A 27,739-nucleotide genomic window follows, 5' to 3' on the forward strand; every position below is an offset into this window, starting at 1 on the left:
AGCAGTGTTGCTGAGAGCAGGCGGAAGAAGCACAGCGACGTAAGGACCTCTATGAAGACTACAACTCAGGAGACATACAGGTATTTAGGATACTAATTAGTATGAAACACATGGACTGTGGTGTTTATCTTCGGACTTACTCCACATTTGTGCCCAGTATGGCATACCTAGGCATTTCTTGTCTTTTTTTGCACATTTTTTGGAATATTTTTTGAGCATTTTTACATCTTTTTTTAATTTTTTTGAAAAATTTCCAGCATTTTCTGAATTGGATTTTTTCCCTTTTTCTTTTAGCAATTTTTTTTTCACATTTTTTTCAGTTTTTGCATGCCATTAAAGTAGATTATTGACTTTGTAACAGAGCAGAAGCCCATTTTGTAGAGTGGTCTCCTACTTTTAGAATCCAGTCCGAGTTGAACTTTTTTTTTATATAGTGTACCAAAAAAAACAGAACTAAAATATACGCAATCTTCAAAGGTGACGCAAAAGTTTTGGTTGGGTTTCGGAACTTCTTGTAACATCAAGTAAGTGGTTTCTTTTTCTAGAATTTCCTGGTAGGCAGTATTAGCGTCAGTTCAGTACACGTGAGCCTTTATTGCATTATTTCCAGGCTTCCTGCTTGGCTGCATGTGAATCAGAACTTTCAACATGTCATGTATCAAGTAAACTTACAAACCAGTTTTGTTTGCCGACTGACCAGTCTCCACACAAGCCATAACATTCCTTAAAGGATTTAATTGATTATCATAAGTGCAAAGTAATTGTTCCTCGTTATGATTTCTTAAAGTACAACTGTACTTCTATATGGAGACATCTGAAAAGTTTAATTTAATGGGATCTGGATTCTGGGAAACCCATCGATTTCTACCAACAAGAGTAAAAGTGCTCGGTTAAGCTCTACTCTCCACCGAGAATGAAGACATCTACGTAAACTTTCTCTTGGGCTCATCTCCAGTACTGGAGAAAAGGATCACTCTATGGCTGCAGTCAGATGACCATATAAATCGGAAGGGGATCGGAACGAAATGCACGGACTGGTCAGTCCAAGAATTGCCGTCCGATCCCAGTCTGATTTATACAAATGTCAGACTGCGCCCTATTCAGGAGAGTCTCAGCACCCCACAGACCCAGGGATAAAATGCATTATTTATTCTTTACAACCAGTTCAAGCCTAGACCAGTTTCGATTGTTCTTAACCATGCACATTTTTATTTTTTCAGAGCTTTTCTTGTTGTTCGATTTTTCAAATATTATTTGCTTTTACCATCATGACGCATCCTTTTTCAGTAGTAAAGTAAAAAAATATATATTAGGGAAGATAGTAAAAAAAGTAAATATGTGCTTGTTGTTCAATTTTTTTAAGGGCACGATTATTATTCTGTGCGTCTGTTCCTATATTGTCACAATTATGATTACACGCAGTAGGAGATATGGTTTTTTTTGTGGAACTTTGGAAGGTATTTTACCGTGAAATTTAACAAACAATAAAAAAAATATATATATACAGTTGATTTCCCCTGTAACTTGCCCTGATGTGTTATCCCCAGTTACAGGGCTTCTAATCATCCTCTTTTCCAGGCAGAATCCACCTGAAAAAGCTCTAAAAAGAATCACTGCAAGGGATGTCCATAATGCATCATTTTAACCACTATGAAACTGCAAATACACAATTTTTCTGGTAGCTTTTGCTTGGAAGCCATCCCTGTGTCATATAAGGAATTTGAGAAAAAATAATAAAAGCTATCGATAAAAGATATCAGTAAAGACATGTTAGAAAATAAACCTCTGGCGTTTCCCCGAAACGTCTCCTGCATCTAACAGACGTTGTGTGCACATCCCCTTAGACAAATTGTACCCACAGTGCTTAATGAGAACGTTAGACAAAGTAATACTTTGATACCCTATTTTCTTCAAACTCATCCTATTGTTAGTGAGTTGGCATTTTTCCCGGTGTTTTTTTTTCACAGGCTTCCCTATAAGACTTTAAAAGTAGCAGGAAAAAAACAAGTATAAAATATACTAAGTAAAAAAAATCTCACCAAAAACAACATAAAAAAATGTAAAACCTGTTGGTGTTTTATAATATATTTTTTTCATGCATTTTAACATTTAAGAAAAAAGACTGTATAAGACCTAGATGAAGCGCTTGGCAGTGCGAAACGGCCGTTGCTCTTTTTCCTGTCTCCGTATCCTCCACCCGGTATGGAATAAAGGAATAACTTTTTATCTACAGGGTGAGTGCACGTTTTTTCTCTGCTCCTATTTTGGCTATTGCCTGTCCCCTGTGCACCATATGTCACTATATTATGACTTACTGATAACTTTACAGTGATATTTATCTCCATATCTTACTCCATCCATCTGATTGTAATTACTAGTAATGCCAACCTATCCTTTTTTCATTTGTTTGCTCAGAAACTTATTACACTCTTGGCACGAGGCAGTAGCTGTGGGCGAGGTACTTATTTCTTGCTCTCCGGCACGTTACATGAAGGTCGCCTTGGGCTACGATGGGTGCTAGGCCCATGCAGGCCACCGATGTTGCTGGTTTGCCAGGACCAGATGTTTCACAGTTCAATTAGGGAGGCCACCAGTCAAAAATTAACTTTTAATTGAATGGGAACTTGGTAGGGAATATACACAAGAGACAGCTGGTGCAAAGTCTTACGAAAGTTTCCTTTACAACTCAAAGAATTTTCCACACAGTTTCCTTCCTTCTTTTCTCTATATTCTCCTTTCCTCTTTACTCCTTCTACTCGTCCTCTATCTGCTCTGTTTCTCACTACTTTCCCACAACCCAGCTTGACTCTACAGTCCTGTTTATCAAGAGTCATTTACTCGATCTGAGGTTCCACATCTTCGTTCCCCTCGGGGTGCCAATATGGCCTGTCCTTATCTCTTCTTCTACTAATGCTCTGGAACTCCTGCCTGGGACATTCTACTCATCTCATGTTCTCAGTCCTATCTAAGCCCGTTACCTTCAAGAGTTATAAACTCTGGGCCTTGCGTCTTGGCATCCTCTTCCAGGACCCGTCTCCGGCAAATCACTCTGTCTCTCAATGACTTCTGCTCCGGATCTCGCTATATCTTCCCTTTGGTCTCCACTCACTTTAGACACCCCAGAATGTGGCACTTAAATTAGACTGCAAGTGCACTTTGGATTGAAGGTGCACTTGCAGTCCACAGCTCCTCTTATTTATTTCCCATACCTGTACTGCCCCAGCTGCTTGAATGGCAATGGAGACAGAAGCTGTTGTCTGTGACGTTATCTGTGCCTGACTCCACTGCCAATTGAGCAGCCGGGGAAGAGCAGGGGAGAGGAGAACTGATGAGGAGATGTTAACGGCTAGTGCTCTTTTAATGCTGTGCCGCTGGTCCAAACTGTGCTGCTATTAGAGGTAGATCTGTCTCTGCAGCATCAGAGGAGAGCAATCTGGTCAACTTCAGGGCAGCACTCACAAGCTTTATGGCAAATTGACTGCAAACATAAACTTCTTGCCTAGGAAACGTCCACAACTCTGACTGCAGAGGTGGCTGGTAACCTTGGAAACAAGCAGTAAGCTTCAAAATTGATCAAATGAAGATTTTGGGAACTGAGAGGATACTTACATAAGCACTTTGCAATTTTAACCCTTTAATAATGAAACATCTGGTTGTTGTGCCATCCTTGGTCCTTATTTGGGACTTCCTATGGGTGCAATATAACACAAGTGGATGGTAGGGGGTAATGACTTTTTAATATTGTTTTTTTTCTATATTGCGTCTATTTTATTATGAGTTGCATTTCTATATTTTGTTGCAGTGACGTTGTGTTCGATGGAGCCTCAGTGAATCACGACTAAACAAGACTGGATGTCAGGATGATGTGGGTCAGTCATGTGTATTGTTGGGTTCTTACCTTCCTGCTATCACAGATGTTTTCTTGTAAGTATTACATAAGCCAAGATATTATATTTTGCTCCATTTATAATTCCGCTGTAATATCTTGTGACATACCGCTATGTGTTTTCTGTTGAAATCTCTTACCATGTCTATAAATGTGAAAAATACCATTGATGGGTAATTATTTGCTTGTTTATGGTGCAGATCATGTATAAATACATGAAACTGTCATACACCTTTTCAGTTGAAAGTGTCATATTCCTGCACTTACATTTCTCCTTTCTCTGTCCCCGGATTCTCAGTTAATGTTTGGAAAAGTTCTAAGTTAACAGTAAATAGGAGATGGGTAGGCGAGGCAGGAGGGAGATGCAGTTTCTCCATCATAGAGTGGAGGCAGTCAGCATGGAAAGATATCTAACCATAGCACATCTCTGATATCACACATGAAGGAGCCTGCCCATTCAGCAAATGTGGAGAGAAAAGATTTGCATTTACAGAACACAACAAAAGGAAGGAAAAAAAAACAAATCTGCAGATATGATCAGTAGAACAAAGGGTAATTATTGCTTACAGGACTCAACAAGACCCTGAACATTTACACAGCGCCACCTAAGCAGATGTGGTTGTGTATAATACTGCAGCTCATCTCGTTGAAGTGAGCAGAGTTGAACTGTAGTTACTGACATAGCCCCGTGGATGGATTTTTCGGTGTCATTATTGCATTTACTGCTCTTTTTTTCTGCTAATTGTTGGAGGTCCCAAACAAATGACCTCATATTATTATAAGGAGTCTGGTCTGAGATTTGTAATATGGATCAAAACATGGTTATGTGTCAGTAAAGACAGAAGATCATCTGGACCTTAGAAATGTTGTCCACTACTTTATCATTGATGACCTATCCTTATGATAGGACATCAATGTCTGATCGTCCGGGGTCCGACACTTGGCGCCCCCACTGATCAGCTATTATTGGTGTTGGTGGCCGCCGGCCGGAAGTACTCACTTGTGGAGCTAGTCATCATAGATCATCAATGTCTGATCGTCCGGGGTCCGACACTTGGCGCCCCCACTGATCAGCTATTATTGGTGTTGGTGGCCGCCGGCCGGAAGTACTCACTTGTGGAGCTAGTCATCATGGATCATCAATGTCTGATCGGCCGGGGTCCGACACCTGGCACCCCCATTGATCAGCTATTATTGGTGTTGGTGGCCGCCGGCCGGAAGTACTTACTTTTGGAGCTAGTCATCATGGATCATCAATATCTGATTGGCCGGGGTCCGACACCTGGCACCCCCATTGATCAGCTATTATTGGTGTTGGTGGCCGCCGGCCGGAAGTACTCACTTGTGGAGCTAGTCATCATAGATCATCAATGTCTGATCGGCCGGGGTCCGACACCTGGCACCCCCATTGATCAGCTATTATTGGTGTTGGTGTCAGCCGGCCGGAAGTAATTACTTGTAGAGCTGGCCATCTTCTGATTGTGGCCACCCCAGGGTACTGCACATCCATCTCCTATTGATTTTAATAGGAGACGGATGTGCAGTGCCATGTGGTGGACACTACCAGAAGATGGCCAGCTCCGCAAGCGAGTACTTCCGGCTGGTGGCCACCAACACCGACACCAATAATAACTGATCGGCAAGGGTGCTGGGCAGGTCTGGCTCTAGGTTTTCGTGGACCCCGGGTGAAAGAGTCTTAGTGGGCCCCTTTAACACATACCGTAACATGTAAAATAGAGAAAAAAGGGGTTTGGTACCATGTTAGCCAACTGAAAAAATAATGCTCTACAAGATAATCTTGTAGATATGATACCAGACTATCTTGTGTTTCACACTGAGAGCATTAAGTAAAATAGAAACATACAAGTTCCTCCTTTGACCAATTCTGACCTATTTTGGTGAGGGATTTATTAAATCTCTCCGTTTTTTAAACCGGTGAATGCCAAAATTTCCCCCCCAAAATTCCGGCAAATTCTGGACTGTTGGTTACTGTGGAGGACAAAAATGCAACGAGTGTAATAGTTGTGCGTACAGATTTTGTACAAGGGACAATGGCGTCTCCTTCCATACTATCGTGTAGATAGTTGATCACGTGTCACTTTTTGTTTCCGCAGACGTTGGCTGTAAAGCTGAAGGCTATACTATAAATGCCCCCTCTGTGACGGCACAAGATGGACTCTGCGCGTATATTTCATGTACATTTACCAAACCCAGTGATGTATCTATAGAGAGATGTATTTGGTCCAGGATTAACCCAACCAAACAAATGGTGGCTTCAACTAAAAACAACCCATCAAGTCGAATTTTTTTCACGGGAGATGTCAACAAAGGAGACTGTTCCCTAATGATCAATGATGTTGAGAAAAGCGACGAATCGAATTATCAGTTCAGAATGGAAGCTGTTATGTCCCGAGATAGCTACAATTATGCTACTCAACCCAAGGTGACGGTGACAGGTGAGTGGAAGAAACTGGAATTCACAGACCAAAGGGCAGGATTTCCAGGTTGGATGGTGGCACCAGAGATGGACTAGATCCACCCATTGAGTCGCCCATCCATAATTTGCATTCATTTTTTTTTCCAGTTTGTCAAGATACGATGACAATATAATTACATATATATGAGGCTGGTTAGATGGCTAGTAAAGGGGGGAAACTGGCTTAGTACAAGGAAATTGGTAGAGGGTGGGAGATGACCGCTGCAGTCAATCAGTGACCACTGATTGGATGCAGCCATCACATGCTGTTCTCCACCAGCAGTCTGGCGGGGGATACTGCCGCAATAGGGTAGGAGGGCCGCTCTTGGGGAAATGAATACAGCTCCTTTTTTTTCCTTTTTGTTATATTCCACCTTGACCCAATGAGCTACACTATGAATATTGTAGAAACCCCCTTTAAATCACAACATAAGGATGTAACAGAGCTGAATTCTTTATTGAATGATCTGTCATCAGGATTTCGTCACATAACCTAAGCCCAGCGTGATGTGGAGACAGAGATCCTGATTGCAGTGATGTGTCACTGACTGGGCTGCTTGCTGCAGTTTTGATACAATCACAGTTTTACCGGCAGGAAATTATCCTTAGACAACTAGTAAACCTGCTGTCAGGTTGTCCTCCATATTCTTTAGCTGTGTATAACCCCGCCCCCCCAACACTGATTGGCAACTTTATGTGTACACTGCACATGAGCAGAAAGCTGCCAATCAGTGGTGTGGGGCGGGGTTACGCAGAGCTCAGCATTTAGAGAACTGCTAAATCTGAACCGGTGACTTTTTCAAAACTAGAGCAAGTAGCCTAGTAAGTGACACCCTTGGGGTCCCTGCCTCTATATTGTGCTGCTCTCTGATGGGTAGTAGAAGTAGTAAAAGAGGTAGTAGTAGTATTAGTAAAGTGCAATATAGTAGTGGTGTACATGTAGTAATAGTAGCAGTAGTGGTGGTGGTGTACTACATGTAGTAGTATTGTACATGCAGTAGTAGTAGTATAGTACTTGTATTAATAGTAATTAATAAGAAGCTGATTACAGCTTGCTTCGTTCCCAGGTGATGCTCTCAGCAATTATAGTCCCGTCTAACAGATGCAAATACAATTGAGTGCTCGGAGGAAGTGACGGCCGGGACACAGGCAGAGAGAGGGGTGAGTGGTGTCAGTCACTGACACCGCTCCCCTGTGTGTTCGCATCCCAGTTGTCAATGTGCTGAATGCCTGCGGCTGGAGGAAGGTACCAAGCGGCCGCAGGCATTCAGCCATGTCACTTCCCTAAAGTGCGCTCCCTCAGGTAGGCAGGATGTAGCGCTCTAGCCAAGTGCCTACCCCTCGCCCTGGCCCTAGGTAGTAGTATTGTACATGTTGTGACTGTAAAATTAAAATACTTGCTATAACTGAAGTAGTACAGACATACTAGCACCACGGTAGTATTAATACTGGTAGTAACACTAATGTTTTTTGTGTCCCAAATTTCATAAACCTTTTTTTTTTTTAATTCAACCCCCTTTTTACAGTTTATACAGACCAGGCAGTGATCTGTATATTCTTAGTAGTGGTCTTCACTGTGTTAGTAGCAGTAGAGGTGTTGCAGTAGTAATGTCAGAGTTTTAGTAGGGATCTAGTAGGCACAGACTTACTCATGTGCAGCCACAAGGACCTGTGGGCTCGTCGAGTCCGTCACAGCTGTGATCTACTTTCTCCCCGCATAGATTCTCCTTTTCGGTATGGGGAAAAAAGCCCCCTGGGCTTCCCTCCACGCAGTTTTCATATGTAGTTGATTATTATCTGAACACCCAAATCCAATGACTTAACACCTTTTCTCCAATTCTTTTTAGATTTAACAGACAAACCTGAGATCTCTGTGGGGACATTGGAGGCCGGTAAAGAAGCAACTGTCACCTGTAAAAGTCCTGGTGTCTGCGCTGGGACGGCTCCTGGCTTCACATGGACTGGACAACATGGAGAATCATCGAATTATAACAATTTTTACCCAAATCGCACCAGCATTCACTTTTCTAACTTCACCTTCACACCTGCAAGGATCAACAATGGGAAATCATTAGAGTGTAAGGTCGCCTTCCTCTCTAACACAGCGGTCACACAAGAAACCATCACACTAAATGTCACGTGTAAGTCTCCGTACAAGGTTTTACTCCAGTGTCATCATTGGTAACGTAAACTTACTCTAAAAAAGAATATCAATCCTATGTATAGTGAATTATTTTACTAAAAGTCTCTTGCAAGCCTCAACTGAAGTCCCTGCCAGGCGTAGCTTCCAGAATACATAGGAAATAGCTCCCTCTGCTGGTTAACATCAGCATAACATGTAGTAAAGCATAAGAACCAGCAGGGGGAGTTATACCACTTACCATGCACAGTCAACATCTGAACAGGTCAGCGAGAGCCTCCGATAGCTTCTGTGTTGCAGTTTCTATTGCTGGCTGCAGAATGAGATAACAGAGTTTGATATCACCGGAGAGTTTTTTTGTGCCCCTGTCAGCTGACTTGTAACATAGTAACATAGTAACATAGTTAGTAAGGCCGAAAAAAGACATTTGTCCATCCAGTTCAGCCTATATTCCATCATAATAAATACCCAGATCTACGTCCTTCTACAGAACCTAATAATTGTATGATACAATATTGTTCTGCTCCAGGAAGACATCCAGGCCTCTCTTGAACCCCTCGACTGAGTTCGCCATCACCACCTCCTCAGGCAAGCAATTCCAGATTCTCACTGCCCTAACAGTAAAGAATCCTCTTCTATGTTGGTGGAAAAACCTTCTCTCCTCCAGACGCAAAGAATGCCCCCTTGTGCCCGTCACCTTCCTTGGTATAAACAGATCCTCAGCGAGATATTTGTATTGTCCCCTTATATACTTATACATGGTTATTAGATCGCCCCTCAGTCGTCTTTTTTCTAGACTAAATAATCCTAATTTCGCTAATCTATCTGGGTATTGTAGTTCTCCCATCCCCTTTATTAATTTTGTTGCCCTCCTTTGTACTCTCTCTAGTTCCATTATATCCTTCCTGAGCACCGGTGCCCAAAACTGGACACAGTACTCCATGTGCGGTCTAACTAGGGATTTGTACAGAGGCAGTATAATGCTCTCATCATGTGTATCCAGACCTCTTTTAATGCACCCCATGATCCTGTTTGCCTTGGCAGCTGCTGCCTGGCACTGGCTGCTCCAGGTAAGTTTATCATTAACTAGGATCCCCAAGTCCTTCTCCCTGTCAGATTTACCCAGTGGTTTCCCATTCAGTGTGTAATGGTGACATTGATTCCTTCTTCCCATGTGTATAACCTTACATTTATCATTGTTAAACCTCATCTGCCACCTTTCAGCCCAAGTTTCCAACTTATCCAGATCCATCTGTAGCAGAATACTATCTTCTCTTGTATTAACTGCTTTACATAGTTTTGTATCATCTGCAAATATCGATATTTTACTGTGTAAACCTTCTACCAGATCATTAATGAATATGTTGAAGAGAACAGGTCCCAATACTGACCCCTGCGGTACCCCACTGGTCACAGCGACCCAGTTAGAGACTATACCATTTATAACCACCCTCTGCTTTCTATCACTAAGCCAGTTACTAACCCATTTACACACATTTTCCCCCAGACCAAGCATTCTCATTTTGTGTACCAACCTCTTGTGCGGCACGGTGTCAAACGCTTTGGAAAAATCGAGATATACCACGTCCAATGACTCACCGTGGTCCAGCCTATAGCTTACCTCTTCATAAAAACTGATTAGATTGGTTTGACAGGAGCGATTTCTCATAAACCCATGCTGATATGGAGTTAAACAGTTATTCTCATTGAGATAATCCAGAATAACATCCCTCAGAAACCCTTCAAATATTTTACCAACAATAGAGGTTAGACTTACTGGCCTATAATTTCCAGGTTCACTTTTAGAGCCCTTTTTGAATATTGGCACCACATTTGCTATGCGCCAATCCTGCGGAACAGACCCTGTCGCTATAGAGTCCCTAAAAATAAGAAATGATCAGAAAGTTCTGCCCAATTTTTCTGTGGTTATAAATATTCCAAGAAAACCTCAGACAAAGGAAGGTAAGAATTTTAAAGGTTTCCTTTCAGAAAGAGTTCACTGACAGATCCTCAGTTAACTCATTCTGCAGCCAGCAATAGACAGTATAACAGAAATACTATAAAATTCTATGGATGTTGTAGAATGTCCTTGATTATTCAGGAGGAGTAGGGAGACGGAAAAAATAATTGTAACTGAAAGCGCGACACATTTCCAACTGTATTTTAGCGGCACTTTGTGTTTTTTAAAGGCAACGTGTCATCAGAAAATTATCAAACAGTTGAAAAGGGTTTTATATTAATTGCATTCGTTGAAAAAGGTTGGGAATTTTTTTTATTATATTACAATATGTATTAAAAATAAGAAATCTTGCAAAAGTGGGCACTCGGGATAGTTTAGACTCATTCTGCCAAAGAAATTTGCATGCACATTAGCAGCAATAGATTGACTCTGATGCATCTAATGAGCATGTGCAAACATCTATGTGAAGGGAGGGGAAGGAGGTGAGCTCTGCCACTGCTTTCGTGAATGGTAAATCCTGTGTTATTAGCTGTGTCTAGAAGTGTTACCTGTCATTGTGATCCTACCTCTGCTGATAAGAAGCCTTGTTCTAGTCCCAGTAGCCAGATTGAGAAAAAAATATATAAAAGTCTAGTTTTAAAAAAACACTCATATCAAACCTGATTTAATTAATTTTCATTTGATAAATTCCCTTTAATAAAATTGGAAAAATGCCCCAAAATATATATTTACTTTTAATGTTTTTTGTAATAGTTTTAATTTTTTTTTCCCATTAATGATATTGATCTAGTCCTATGTATTAGTAAAGGTCACATGCAGGATATCATTATAGACCATAACACGAGAAGCATGACTAAGACCATGCATTATTGCAAAAGTGAACCATTTTATTGAAAAATAGATAAAAATATACAAGAAAATACAGTTCAAGGAATCAATACAAAGTTAGAAAACAGATAAAAAAGAAAATGGTCAGGTCAGTAAAAGGTCCCAAGGGATGGCACAATACAGATTGACACGCATAAAGAAAAGATGAGATGTTGAAAAAATATTATAAATTAAAAGAAGGTGAAATAATCAAAGGGAAATGATACCAGCAAAAATAATAATGTACAAGTATGTACCGCAAGCGTTTCACACAGCATGCTTCATCAGAGGTTACAGTCACTATAATAAATAAATTATAAAAATTACATAAAAAATTAGGTGGAAAATAGTTTGGTCTTAAACTGGTTAAACAATAGGTGATTTTCTTATAAAATATCCCCTTTTCCAATGTATAACAAGGTAATAAAAGGTTGAACTTGATGGACCTGAGTCTTTTTTCAATTTATGTAACTACGTAAAAGAAACTCATGTTATCCGATTTAACATTGGATTTTATTTTCATTATTTTTCTTGCAGACCCTCCAGATGTGAACATCACCATTAAAGGTAAAAATATTCTACACTAATATGCATGGTGATATAAAAAAAATTATTATTTGGGAGGGGGGATGCTAGGTGTCGAGCTCCCGCCGCTGCACAGGGGGAATCTCGAACCATCTCCGCTGCGATCTCCCATTTTTCTTCAGCCGCAGTGGAGCCTGCTCAGCGGAGATGTCGGTCCCAGCGCCTGGCTTGGTTACTGCTGATCTTCCAGGCTCAGCCATTGTAGCCAGCACTGTTCTGCGATGAGCAGACGCTCCTGGGACTAAGTCCTGCTTTTACTCTACTGAGCATGCCCAAGGGATGATCTCTCCTTGGAGGTCGGGGGTCACATGCACAGGTCCTGTAGCAGTTCCTATTGGACCACTAGGAAGGTCCTGGAGAGCTTCCTCTATAAAAGGTTCACATGGCCGCACTGCCATGCGCTAATATCAACTTATGTTCATGAGTGTATGAGCTTTGCTACTTTGTGTTCTGTGTCAGCATGTGCTCAGGGTCGGCTGTAAGCCGTTAGAATTCTGGAACCTCCGGAGAGGAGTTTGTGTGTGTGTGAATTTAGGGCTAATGTATAGCCACTAGAATTCCGGCACCTCTGGAGAGGAGTTTGTGTGTGTGTGAATTTAGGGCTAGTGTATAACCACTAGAATTCTGGCACCTCCGGAGAGGAGTTTGTTTGTATGAATTCAGGGCAGGCGTATAGCCACTAGAATTCCGGCACCTCTGGAGAGGAGTTGTTTGAGTGCTGTTGCTGACTGTATGACCACTCTATGCTACCTGCTCCATTAGTGAGCTTCAATCCTCTGTGAGGTTAACAGAGCATAGCGTTACCTTTAATCCCGGCGACACTGTGAAGCAACAGAGTTCGTTCCTATACAGACCGGGTGACGGAACCCGTGTCTATTCAGGAGTAGTACCACCATATAGTGCCGCCATTTACTAGCAGCAGGTTCCACTGCTGCACGGTGGACCCCGGGCTGAAAATGCACCTATACTACCTCTATATTTACCTCTATATTTACTCGGTGCATTACGCCAGCCCAAACAGGGGATATCGTATTCTAAAGATGACATCCTGGTAGGACGCTCCTCTTGAACCACAATATACTGAAACTTAAGGCAGCGTGTAATAAGGGAGAAGCTGCAGATTAGATATTAGAATAACTTTTTGACAGTGAGGATGATCAATGAGTGGAACAGGCGTCCATGAGAGGTGGTGAGTTCTTCATCAATAGAAGTCTTCACACAAAGGCTGGACAGACAATTGTCTGAGATGGTTAGTGAGTTCTAAATTGAGCAGGGGGTTGGACGTGTGAAAGTTCTTAATTTGTGTCCCTCTAGATCCTTGCCTCCCGATTGTGTAGTACTTATATTCTCAACTTTTGCATCCTAATATATTCAGTAAATACCTATATGGATACTCTTACTGTCATCATGCTGTGTTTTTGTTTAAGTTGTGTCCTTTCTCACCTTTCCTCTTAGCTAGACATGTCTCTAAAAAAGTGGCACAAAATGTCCAACTTTGAAAAATGAAAACAAGCAATGAAAAATAAAAACTAATTTTGTGATACTCCGGTGGGAGAAGTTTTTGTTGTGTGCACATAGATACGTAACAATGAGTGGTTGTGGTGTGAATTGTAACCTGTTGACTGTTTGTCGTTAGAATTTGTGAGAAATTGGCATCCTTAACTAAATTCATAGAAAGGAGGCATTGTTTATTTGTTAGAAGTTTGTAAATGACCATCTTATTAATCAGTGTTGAACTGGTCTACTAGACGATCAAATAATGAAGACGAATTCCTCTTTTTATGGCACATATGGGCTGATAATGGACCAGATGACTTATTTGTGGGGTTTCCTTCTTTTTTTGGAAACTTATAAGACTTTAGTGATGATATGCCAAACATTAGTGTCTACAATGAAAATGTTGCCGGTACGTCAGTCCAACAATGATACGATTTTCGAATGAGAATGGAATGTATATTGAATCTGATACAGCCACTACAATGTTTTTTTGTTCATGGGGAGAAACTCACAAATCAGACTCTAATAAACAATGATCAAAGGGAATTGATACTAGTAGTGACTCTACGTCTTTGCATCAAAATGGCTCGTTTGACACCCTCGATCACCTCTTTCTCCTATTTGTGACATCAATTGTTTCTTTTTTTAGGTGGTGTTAGAGATAATACTTTTACCGTTAAAGAAGGAGACAGCGCACAGATAAACTGCACAGTGGACAGCAACCCCATAGCCGAAATTACCTGGTTTGTGGGAAATGAGAAAAAAGAAGCATTGAATGGACAATGGCTTACCTACAACCTTACCAATATTAGTCTTAGCGATGCTGGGAAATACTCTTGTACCGGAAAGAATAACCTTGGAATCTCCAAAAAAAACATCGATATAATTGTTTATTGTGAGTAGACCGCCAAGATCAAAGAGATCATTAACTATTTGGACTTTTATGGGGTTTATGGTTGACCAATCCATTGGGTTAGTCGTCAAAATCAGGTGAGTGGGGGACCAACTACCAGCACCTTCACTGATCGGCTGCTAGCAGAGCTGGCAGTAGCTGGACGTGAACAGTATAGTGTGTAAGACTGTTGTTTATTTTGATCGTTCTGCTGACCCCAACCTCTAATAATAATAACAGATGATTTTGTTGACTCTACCTTCTGAAAAAATAGATAACTCCACCCTATAGTAATAATATATGACTCTGCTGATCCTACCCATTATGATAAAGGACTCCACCCTGTAGTAATAATATATGACTCTACTAATCCTACCCATTATAATAAAGGACTCCACCCTGTAGTAATAATATATGACTCTGCTAATCCTACCCATTATAATAAAGGACTCCACCCTGTAGTAATGATATATGACTCTACTAATCCTACCCATTATAATAAAGGACTCCACCCTGTAGTAATAATATATGACTCTGCTAATCCTACCCATTATAATTAATGACTCCACCCTATAGTAATAATATATGACTCTGCTGATCCTACCCATTATGATAAATGACTCCACCCTATAGTAATAATATATGACTCTGCTGATCCTACCCATTATAATAAAAGACTCCACCCTATAGTAATAATATATGACTCTGCTAATCCTACCCATTATAATTAATGACTCCACCCTATAGTAATAATATATGACTCTGCTGATCCTACCCATTATAATAAAAGACTCCAGCCTATAGTAATAATATATGACTCTGCTGATCCTACCCATTATAATAAAGGACTCCACCTTATAGTAATAATATATGACTCTGCTGATCCTACCCATTATAATAAAGGACTCCACCCTATAGTAATAATATATGACTCTGCTGATCCTACCCATTATAATAAAGGACTCCACCCTATAGTAATAATATATGACTCTGCTGATCCTACCCATTATAATAAAAGACTCCAGCCTATAGTAATAATATATGACTCTGCTGATCCTACCCATTATAATAAAGGACTCCACCCTATAGTAATAATATATGACTCTGCTGATCCTACCCATTATAATAAAGGACTCCACCCTATAGTAATAATATATGGCTCTGATGATCCTACCCATTATAATAAAGGACTCCACCCTATAGTAATAATATATGACTCTGCTGATCCTACCCATTATAATAAAGGACTCCACCCTATAGTAATAATATATGGCTCTGATGATCCTACCCATTATAATAAAGGACTCCACCCTATAGTAATAATATATGACTCTGCTGATCCTACCCATTATAATAAAGGACTCCACCCTCTAGTAATAGCACACGACTCTGCTGATCCTACCCATTATAATAAAGGACTCCACCCTATAGTAATAATATATGACTCTGCTGATCCTACCCATTATGATAAATGACTCCACCCTATAGTAATAATATATGACTCTGCTGATCCTACCCATTATGATAAAGGACTCCACCCTATAGTAATAATATATGACTCTATTGATCCTACCCATTATGATAAATGACTCCACCCTATAGTAATAATATATGACTCTGCTGATCCTACCCATTATAATAAAGGACTCCACCCTCTAGTAATAGCACACGACTCTGCTGATCCTACCCATTATAATAAAGGACTCCACCCTATAGTAATAATATATGACTCTGCTGATCCTACCCATTATGATAAATGACTCCACCCTATAGTAATAATATATGACTCTGCTGATCCTACCCATTATGATAAAGGACTCCACCCTATAGTAATAATATATGACTCTATTGATCCTACCCATTATGATAAATGACTCCACCCTATAGTAATAATATATGACTCTGCTGATCCTACCCATTATGATAAATGACTCCACCCTATAGTAATAATATATGACTCTGCTGATCCTACCCATTATGATAAAGGACTCCACCCTATAGTAATAATATATGACTCTATTGATCCTACCCATTATGATAAATGACTCCACCCTATAGTAATAATATATGACTCTGCTGATCCTACCCATTATAATAAAGGACTCCACCCTCTAGTAATAGCACACGACTCTGCTGATCCTACCCATTATAATAAAGGACTCCACCCTATAGTAATAATATATGACTCTGCTGATCCTACCCATTATGATAAATGACTCCACCCTATAGTAATAATATATGACTCTGCTGATCCTACCCATTATGATAAAGGACTCCACCCTATAGTAATAATATATGACTCTATTGATCCTACCCATTATGATAAATGACTCCACCCTATAGTAATAATATATGACTCTGCTGATCCTACCCATTATGATAAATGACTCCACCCTATAGTAATAATATATGACTCTGCTGATCCTACCCATTATGATAAAGGACTCCACCCTATAGTAATAATATATGACTCTATTGATCCTACCCATTATGATAAATGACTCCACCCTATAGTAATAATATATGACTCTGCTGATCCTACCCATTATAATAAATGACTCCACCCTATAGTAATAATATATGACTCTGCTGATCCTACCCATTATGATAAAGGACTCCACCCTATAGTAATAATATATGACTCTATTGATCCTACCCATTATGATAAATGACTCCACCCTATAGTAATAATATATGACTCTGCTGATCCTACCCATTATGATAAAGGACTCCACCCTATAGTAATAATATATGACTCTGCTGATCCTACCCATTATGATAAATGACTCCACCCTCTAGTAATAGCACACGACTCTGCTCTGATGACCCCACACTCTAGTAATAATAGAATTTTCTGCTGCATCCACCGTCTAATTATAACAGATCACTCTGATAATATTGCCTTGTAAAGATATAAGATGATCCTACTGACTTGCTCTCTAATCAAAGTAAGACACGACTCTGCTGACTTTGTCCTAGTCTACACAGTAAAGCACAATAATGAGCTGCAGAGAAAAAGTTAAACTATGTTGCATTCTCCTTTTGCCAGTGTAAAAATTGAACAATTTTAGTATTTTTTTTATATGGACAGACATATAAAAAACAGCCAACAATAATTAAATATGTCATTTTCTGGTACTATATTGCTTTATCATTCATGGCTTTAAAATATGTATAGGAAAGGATTCTTGTTAAGTGACAGACAAGGTGAGGTATGTGCAAATGAGCAAACGCAGTAATTTGCCTATTTTTACTGATTGCTTTGGGAGTTACTGGCTGGTCAAGAGGGTAAATCACTGTATGATTCAATTAGAGAGGAGGCAGATTTGTGTTGAAAAATAGAGTAAATCACATGAACAAACACGCTGACAATGAGAGTGTTTTTTTTTTACCTTTTCCAGAGTTAATGTAACTGTATAAATCGATATTAGTGAAAATATTGATAAAATGTATTATTATTTTTTTCAGATGCTCCAAGAACGCCCAATATAAAGTGTGTAACGACTGAAGGTATAATGATGACTTTCCTTGTTTTATGTTGCAGTTCTACCTATACATAAATCGAAAATACAAATTATTGCTCTAGATATTTCTACCTCTAAGCAGTGCTGTACATTAGTTTTATGTTACAGATTATTTTTGTGATTGATTAGTTTTATGTTGTGCAGTTTTTTTGTGCTGGAGATTATTTTTTGTATTCTAAAATATGTTCTGCAGATTTTTCATTTTTGGTAATTACTTTATTCTACATTTAAGGAAAAATTCACTATATGATATTAACATTTGAAAATTATCAAATGTAAATTGCTTCATTAATTACTTGGACATTTCTCTATTTCTTTGGTGTTTTAAAATGTATTTGTCTTATATATTATACAGTGGGGCAAAAAAGTATTTAGTCAGTCAGCAATAGTGCAAGTTCCACCACTTAAAAAGATGAGAGGCGTCTGTAATTTACATCATAGGTAGACCTCAACTATGGGAGACAAACTGAGAAAAAAAAATCCAGAAAATCACATTGTCTGTTTTTTTAACATTTTATTTGCATATTATGGTGGAAAATAAGTATTTGGTCAGAAACAAACAATCAAGATTTCTGGCTCTCACAGACCTGTAACTTCTTCTTTAAGAGTCTCCTCTTTCCTCCACTCATTACCTGTAGTAATGGCACCTGTTTAAACTTGTTATCAGTATAAAAAGACACCTGTGCACACCCTCAAACAGTCTGACTCCAAACTCCACTATGGTGAAGACCAAAGAGCTGTCAAAGGACACCAGAAACAAAATTGTAGCCCTGCACCAGGCTGGGAAGACTGAATCTGCAATAGCCAACCAGCTTGGAGTGAAGAAATCAACAGTGGGAGCAATAATTAGAAAATGGAAGACATACAAGACCACTGATAATCTCCCTCGATCTGGGGCTCCACGCAAAATCCCACCCCGTGGGGTCAGAATGATCACAAGAACGGTGAGCAAAAATCCCAGAACCACGCGGGGGGACCTAGTGAATGAACTGCAGAGAGCTGGGACCAATGTAACAAGGCCTACCATAAGTAACACACTACGCCACCATGGACTCAGATCCTGCAGTGCCAGACGTGTCCCACTGCTTAAGCCAGTACATGTCCGGGCCCGTCTGAAGTTTGCTAGAGAGCATTTGGATGATCCAGAGGAGTTTTGGGAGAATGTCCTATGGTCTGATGAAACCAAACTGGAACTGTTTGGTAGAAACACAACTTGTCATGTTTGGAGGAAAAAGAATACTGAGTTGCATCCATCAAACACCATACCTACTGTAAAGCATGGTGGTGGAAACATCATGCTTTGGGGCTGTTTCTCTGCAAAGGGGCCAGGACGACTGATCCGGGTACATGAAAGAATGAATGGGGCCATGTATCGTGAGATTTTGAGTGCAAACCTCCTTCCATCAGCAAGGGCATTGAAGATGAAACGTGGCTGGGTCTTTCAACATGACAATGATCCAAAGCACACCGCCAGGGCAACGAAGGAGTGGCTTCGTAAGAAGCATTTCAAGGTCCTGGAGTGGCCTAGCCAGTCTCCAGATCTCAACCCTATAGAAAACCTTTGGAGGGAGTTGAAAGTCCGTGTTGCCAAGCGAAAAGCCAAAAACATCACTGCTCTAGAGGAGATCTGCATGGAGGAATGGGCCAACATACCAACAACAGTGTGTGGCAACCTTGTGAAGACTTACAGAAAACGTTTGACCTCTGTCATTGCCAGCAAAGGATATATTACAAAGTATTGAGATGAAATTTTGTTTCTGACCAAATACTTATTTTCCACCATAATATGCAAATAAAATGTTAAAAAAACAGACAATGTGATTTTCTGGATTTTTTTTTCTCAGTTTGTCTCCCATAGTTGAGGTCTACCTATGATGTAAATTACAGACGCCTCTCATCTTTTTAAGTGGTGGAACTTGCACTATTGCTGACTGACTAAATACTTTTTTGCCCCACTGTATATGTTATATCGATTATCGCTCTGCTGTTATTTTTGTATTATAGATAACTGTTTTCGCAGTGAATTATTTTTGTGTTTTTTACTATTTTACGTCTTGTTATGTTTCCATTTTAGATTGCTGTAAAATCATTTTGTTTTATAGGCTACCTTCGTGTTGTAGGTTGTTTTTATGTTACAGATTATTGGTGTGTATTGAAGTAGCCTGGTGTCTATTTTTATGTTCTACATTCGTTTTGTTTTAAATCATTTTGGTTTGTAATTTAAGTTTCTGTGTTGTAGATAATTTCTGTGCTGTAGATGATTTATTTTATATTAATTTGTGCTATTTTTTTTTTGTATTTTAGATTATTTTCTGCTCAAGTTTAGTTTTGCATTACCGGCTGTTTTGAGGTGTTAGTTTAGTGTTTTAAGTGATTTTTTTTTTGTTTTCAATTATTTTTCTTATGTGGATTAGTTTGGTGTTTTAGATTATGTTTATGTTGCAGATTAGTTTTGTTATATTGGTTATTTTTCTGTATTAGGTTAGTGTAGAATGTTACGTTATTTTTGTGTTGTAGACTAATATTTTATATATATTAATTTTGTGCTATAGATTCATTTTTTTTGTTAAACTATTTAGAATTTTTTTAGCTTTTATTTTATATTTTTTGTGCTGTAAATTAGTTTTGTGTTCAGGTAGTTTTGTATAATACTTAATTTTTCTGTTGAAGGTTAGTATTGTATATATATTCATTTTGTGCTGGAGTTTAGTTTTTAGGATTAAAATTATTTCATGCTGTAGATAATTTTGTGGTTTAGATAATTTTGTGGTTTAGATTATTTTTATGCTAAAGGTTAAATATGGGGTATATTTTTTTGTGTTGTAGAATAATTATGTATTTTAAAGTAGAGTTGATCTGTAGTTTTGCGTTTTAAATTATTTTTGTGCAGATGATAAATGTAGTTGTTTTGGATTATTTTTGTGCTGTAGTTTAGTTTTGTGCTATAGACTTTCTTGAGCTATTAATTCATTTTGCATTTTACATTTTTGTGCTGTAGATGCGTTTTGTATTTCTATTATTTCTACTATTTAGATTACATTTGTGGTTTGAATAATGCATGCGTATGCAAAAGCATGCGAATGCATACAAACGCATGTCCATGCATATACCATGTTAAAGATAGGTTTGCATGATGCATGCGGATGTATGTGGATCAAACGCTGCGCGCTCAGACGCAAATGTGAAACCAGCCTAAAATAGCTGCAGACTTCTGAGACAGATTAGGGACAAAACGTTTTATACCCTTTGTATATTCTTTATTTTAATTAATAGAAATATCAGTTACATTTTATGGTCTTCTAGTAAGGGTTTATTTGGGGTTCTCCCCAATTTGGAAATTAGCCTAATTGTAGAATCATCTGATAAGTTTCCTGACCTGGTGCTATATTCCAGACTTTCTCTCTCTTAACCTACTATTTCCAACTAAAGAATTTATTTTTAATAAAACAACGACAAGGCAATAGGAATAAAAAAAATAGCAAAAATGTTAAAAATGACTGATTGCACGTTCATTTTTCTTTATTTAATCACAGATTGTAGCACGTTTGAGGAGCACATCGTAAAAATCAAGGAAGACACCACTTCAACTTTAGTCTGCACCGCAAAAAGCCTCCCGGAAGCTTCATTGTCCTGGATACCGCCTGGATCAAATAATACTAAGTATTCCGTTGCTCACGGTTTTCTCACGTTTAACAAAGTAGCTCTCAGTGATGAAGGACAGTTCACTTGTGTGGCCAGAAATATTTATGGGACGTCTAATTCCTCCGTTATCATCAAAGTGACCCGTAAGTAAGGAGAAAGAAATTCTATGATGTCATGATACCATTGACCAATGTAAACTTAAATTGTTCTATAAATCGGCTACAATGTTTTGTTATATGTCACCAATTAAAATAGTTCTTCCATCTTTTGTCTTTTCTATGGTCTCTGGCTCTTCATGAAACCTAAAAATGTACGAGTCATTGTAGTAAACCCAATTCATCTGTAATATCAGCTAAAAAGGAGATATGGACCCACTGGGTCAGCCAATGGATTTAGCGTAGGGCAAAACTTCAGTGATTCTCCCAAGAGGTAGTGTCAATTAGCAACGTTTGACATGCAGAGAAGTTGAAGTTTCTGATTCAAAACGATGGACAAGAATTATAGTCTGACGGATCATGTGTAGAGGCTTGACGGGTTTTGTTGAACAGGGAGACATCAGCACATACAATATGCAAGTGGACAAAGTGAAAAACACAACCCAAGTTGTAATTTTATCTAGCTGGAACACATATGGAAAAGGAAAGAAAGAGCAGGTAATCGAAAGCCAAGACAGAAACGTTTTCTAACCACTTCTGTCTTCTTTCCCATCCTACTCAATTTAGCTCTATTTTGCGAAAAGACTAAAGCCACTGACTCTTTTGTACTTGGTGATTATTATGATTGTGATTATGTATAGATTTAAAGGGGTGTTGGTAGATATGATTGAATTGATTTGAATCAAATTTATGATTCATTTTAGGAGATTTGCCGGACCCGACAAATTCAAACAATTTCCGATTTAGATTTACACGAATGAAATGAAAATGCCCACTGCCATTTTTCACCAAGAAAAAGATTGCATGAGCAAGTGAATGCTCATGTGACCTGAAGTGAGGCCGTCAAGATTTCCCCTTAATGAACTGAAGCTGTCTCATCATTTAGTGTAGCACAGCCAATCAGTTGGGACTATCATATCCAGCAAAAAAGCCAAGGCAGAGAATGCAGCAGATATTTTTGCAGTGAATATGAAATATAGTGAGAGGATGTGACAGCTCACCACTTTGCGACAGAGATAAGGAGAGGAAGCCATATAACATTGAATAAACATTACAGATAATGTATGAATGCACAGCTGTCACAATTCCACCTTTTCGTGTGTCTGAACGCAGTCAACTGCTGTCTGCCGTTCAATCTAGAGCAGTGGTATGCCAAGCTGTCAGTATTTGATGGAAAGCTCAGCTGCCTAGTCGGATATTGGGGCCTGCTGAGCTATCATTGTATTGAATGACAGTTTAGCTATCCAATCGACATTAGGGTTTTGGCTTAGCTTCATCCAGGTGTCTCTTTTTCGGATAATTACCTGGTTACCTTCAGCTGTCTGACCCCAGACTAACGCCAATTGTAGCTTCTTGCTCACTGGTGTATATTTGACTTGTTGCTCTGTGCTCTGATCTACTGCTGCCTGACCTTGGACCTTGTTCTGACCATCCGTTTGTCTTGACCATTTGCTTGATCCGCTACCTGCCTGATATTTTCACCCATGGAATGTGATCTGACTATTCTTTTGTATCATCACTCTGTCTATGATGTACCCTCCTATATTTGACCTCTGGACCCGTGACCTGACTATTCTTTTGTATCATCCTTCTCCCTATGATGTGCGCTCTTGGCTTTTGACCTCGGACCTCTTTGATCACCCAGACTCGTGATTTGTCCATGAGTAGGGACAAGTGTCACAACAGAAGTGATAAAAAGCTAAAATCCTTTTACCCATAGCAATAAATGATGAGGTCACTGAGATATTATTAAGACTGTTTGGGTATTCAAGAGCTTGGAATGGAATGGATACAGTTATTTTAGACCACAGAGTATTATATATGGGTTTTCAGGGCAACTGAAGTCTTTGCCATACTCGAGATTCAAAGAAAATTGATTAGTTGCATTTTTTTGGGAAATATTTGCCGAAGGTGGCAAATTCAAATTTAGAAAGATTTGTTCATCTATAGATATTATATTTCGACTATAGTTGTAGTAACATTTTGATAATTGGGTGTTTGACTCTTGGAATTCTTACTGATCTCGAAAACAAACCGATCAAATCTTTCATTCTAAAGATTGGTGGAGCCAAACCTCCAGTGATCAGGAATGGACGTGCTCATAACTTTTAAAAAAAATCTACTTGTTTTGCTAATATTAGATAATTGAAAATGTAATTTTCCAAAATTCTCAGAATATTTACATAAAAAGGGCATCATTTAGGGACAAATTTGTTTTTCTAAAATTTGTATTCCAATGTAAAATGATTTCCAGTATATTTGCAGGTATGATTTTAACATGGTAGGTTCTAACGTTCCTCTCTTTGTTGCTGATTTTTTTTTGTCCACCACAATGATGGGGAATGAGAAAGTGAGGAGACTTTAGGAAAAAAAATTAAGAGTCTTACAAGTTACAATACCAAAAGCAGCCGTTTCTGGAAACAATACTGTACCTAATGATTTATATTTTTTCCCAGCTCAACCAAGAAACGACACTGGGACAATCACTGCCGTCAGCTGTGTAGTTGTCATTGTGTTGTTGCTCATTGCAGGCGCCTTGGTCGTGTATTATTTCAGAAAGTAAGTGTCTCATAATTTACGATACTGGAATTTTGTTTTGTGTATATTTGATAGTATTACATTATTATTGGTAGCCCCCAAAAGACTGTCATTACTAAAGATGTAGCAAATCAGAAAAACTATACTACATTTCTAATAGAAGGTATTTGCGAAAATTATTATTATTATTTCACCTACCACATATTGGGATCTTGGAGATGGGAATACCCATTTAAATTAATATTCCAGACTCAGTCTATGGACAGGAGTGGCGCTGTTTTTGAAAAATGTTTTCTCATCAAAACTAGTTAATCAACCTACAAGTACGAAATCATTGCAAAAATCAGAATGAATCCACTATGACTGAACGTTCTAGTAAATGTATTTTGTAAAGTTTACGTCAGCCATTCTATGTTATTTGCTGCTAAATTTGAGCTTATCTCGATGGTGTAACTCATTCACCAGGACTCCCAATGACACCATCATCAATTATCTTCTGTGAGCGGGAATCACTCTGTGGAATATGTTGATGATAGATGCAAAAGAAATAAACCATGATCCCAACATCAGTTTTCTTTTCATTGTAAGAAGATAAAAGAGACTTGCCATCATCTTCCAGCTGTTCCACTCTTTATTTTGTAGATCCATGCTTGAAAACAGGAAAATAATCTTGATGACCCCATAAAATTGGTTCACTTTAGGATAGTTTCATCAGATTAATGGCCTTATGTTGTCTTCAGGAAAAAGCTGTCAAAGAAATCAGAAGACAAGAAAGAGATGAATGTTGATGACTCCAGCGTAATCTATGCCAACTCGGAAGTGCACATTTATGTAAGTAGACCTGATGGCTGATAATATATTGTAAAACCATATAATTGAAGAAGTTCTCAAAAAAATTTTATGGAATGGCCATCAGATATTGTGACAATCATTGTTTTAATATTCTGTCAAGATATGTCCACTCTGAAGAGGAATGGGACACTTTCATTCTGAAGATCAGTAGAGTTTACAAATTCTTTGACTGGGTTTTCTCTAAAAATGTTCCTGCTTGTCTCCTCCTATGTTCCGTGGAAATCTTCCTAGTCCAGGATTAGAAGGGCTGATGTAATAGTAACTTTACGTTTGCTACAATATATTTATAGTTCTGGTGTCTGAGGGAATAAATCATCTTTGTCCTGATGGTTTGCTTGGCTATTTATTGATCTGTCCGTCTTTACTTAAAACATCGAGTCTACGTAACATTTCCTGAATGCGTCCTCTTCTAGTGAACTATCCTAATCTACCCAACTGTGATTTGTCACCTTGATTATTCCGACCTTTTCCTACAAGGTCTCCAACAACCTAGACTACCATTTACAGAATATACCAGAATGACTCCTCCAAAGGTCTTCGTCTCCTTCATTAACTAAAATAAGTACTAAATTTGTTTCTTCTAAAGGGGTTTCCTGGTTCCTCACCAGGAACCATATCAATGATAGATGTTGAATGGAGAGGCTTATGAGTAATTTTAATTAAATCTTGTTTTTATTGTAGGGAAACCAAACCAAAGAGACTGGAACCAACTCGGTCTATTCAGAACCAGAGGACAACAACACCTCCGAATATATGAACGCTGATGACATACATTATGCCACCATTGATTTTTCAAAGCTGAAACCTACGAATACTCCAAAAAACATTGAAATTGAATATGCAGAAATAAAAAAGTAGCATTTACACAATAGAGAATACCAAAAACTGAGGGGCCGTCTACACGAAGAGTAAATGGGCCTCAACTAATTTGGTGATGCATTTAAGCCGATCTGTCTGAAACTAATTGTGATGTCACAGCAGCTTATCTAAGAGATCTACAGTCGTGATGTCACAATATATCACCGGACCAAAACTTGTGATGTCACAGCAGCCTACCTAAGTGATCTACAATCGTGAGGTCACAGAATGTGACTGGAGTAACAGTTGTGATGTCAGAGCAGGTTATCTAAGATATGTACAGCTATGATGTCACAGAATGTCACCAGACTAAAGCTTGTGATGTCACAGCAGCCTACCTAAGTGATCTACAATTGTGAGGTCACAGAATGTGACTGGAGTAACAGTTGTGGTGTCACAGCAGGTTATCTAAGATATCTACAGCTATGATGTCACAGAATGTCACCAGACTAAAGCTTGTGATGTCACCACAGCTTACCTAAATAATCTGCAATCATGATGTCACTTGACACAAACTAATTTGTGATGTCACAGCAGGTTATCTAAGAGATCTACATTCGTGATGTCACAAAATGTCACCGGACCATAATTTGTGATGTCTCGGCAACCTACCTAAGTGATTTGTAGTCCAGATGTCACAGAATGTGACTGGACTTAAACTTTCGATTTCACAGTAGCCTACCTAAGTGATTTACTGCAGGGATGTCACAGAATGTCGCTGGATGTAAACACATTTGTGATGTAAGAGATCTACGGTCGTGATGTCGCAGAATGTGGCTGGAGTAAAAGTTATGATGTCATCACAGCCTACCTAAACAATCTACAGTTATGATGTCACAGAATGTAAGTGGACATAGATTCACAGCAGGTTATCCAAGAGATCTACAGCTATGATGTCACAGAACGTCACCTGACTAAAACTTGTGATGTCACTGAATTCTATATTTTGGGAACTTCTGATGGCTCAACAACTTAGCTGATGGAAACACGTTGATGATGTCACAGCGCATTACTTGTCTGAAATCCAAGTGTGATGTCACAGCTGTTTACCTAACCTGAAGCCACTCGTGATGTCCTCCTCCTCATCCTCCTTCTCCTCCTCCCATCATTTTTTTCCTTTTATTATATTGCATTCATCATATTATATAGCACTTTGTTCTTACAATTGCTCATTTTGCCTTTCTACCCAGATAATTCTTCTCTTTTCTTAGCTCTGTGTAGAATCTGGTGCATGCAAATAGTATTCCCCTTTTCAACTCCTGACCTAGCTGCTCTTTCCTCCCCCTGCCAGGGACTTTTGCAGTGACTCATGACTCATGCAGGGAAAATTGACCTCCTGTTTCTACATAGAGCTTAGAAGCATTCATCTCTTCAGTTTTTAATCACGTGATGTCATAGACCTATTGGAAAAGATAATTATCTGGGTAGAAAGGAAAAATGAGCAATTGTAAGTACACAGTGCTTTATAATATGATGATTGCAATATATTGGGAGAAAGCAAATTTTGATGGGACGAGGAGGAGGGCTTCGTTAATAATGAAACTATATTTATTATTATTATTTATATTTCTGTTAATTGACTCCCTATAGAAACAATGAAAATAATGATCTAATACACAAAGAAAGATTCTAATCTATCACAATCTAAAATAAAAAGTATTCTGTATTAATTTATTTTCGTCTCTGTAAATAAAAGTGAGTGTTATCTTTAGCGCCCTATTATTCACTACATAAAATGTTGAATCACAGTCTGCTTTATTCTCAAGTGATAACTAATCTCTAGAGCTTGGGGTTATACTTGACACAGACACTTGACTTCTGTAATTCACTACTAATCAGAATATCTTCCCCTCTACAATGTATCCTG

General features: G+C 38.8%; 1 protein-coding gene across 1 annotated transcript; it reads left to right on the plus strand.

Moving 5' to 3' along the window:
• On the plus strand, nt 1-27,608 carry LOC138651109 (sialic acid-binding Ig-like lectin 13). The gene is made up of 11 exons (XM_069741105.1): nt 1-80; nt 3,803-3,924; nt 6,001-6,342; nt 8,210-8,503; nt 11,867-11,896; nt 14,061-14,306; nt 17,772-17,813; nt 21,361-21,612; nt 24,081-24,183; nt 24,903-24,993; nt 25,696-27,608. The coding sequence occupies exons 2-11, from the start codon at nt 3,861-3,863 to the stop codon at nt 25,870-25,872; spliced, it is 1,641 nt and encodes a 546-aa protein (XP_069597206.1). The 5' UTR covers nt 1-80; nt 3,803-3,860; the 3' UTR covers nt 25,873-27,608.
• Nucleotides 27,609-27,739: the final 131 nt, after the last annotated feature.

This window comes from Ranitomeya imitator, chromosome 10, assembly GCF_032444005.1.
Source record: "Ranitomeya imitator isolate aRanImi1 chromosome 10, aRanImi1.pri, whole genome shotgun sequence".
Classification (NCBI taxonomy): Eukaryota; Metazoa; Chordata; class Amphibia; order Anura; family Dendrobatidae; genus Ranitomeya; species Ranitomeya imitator.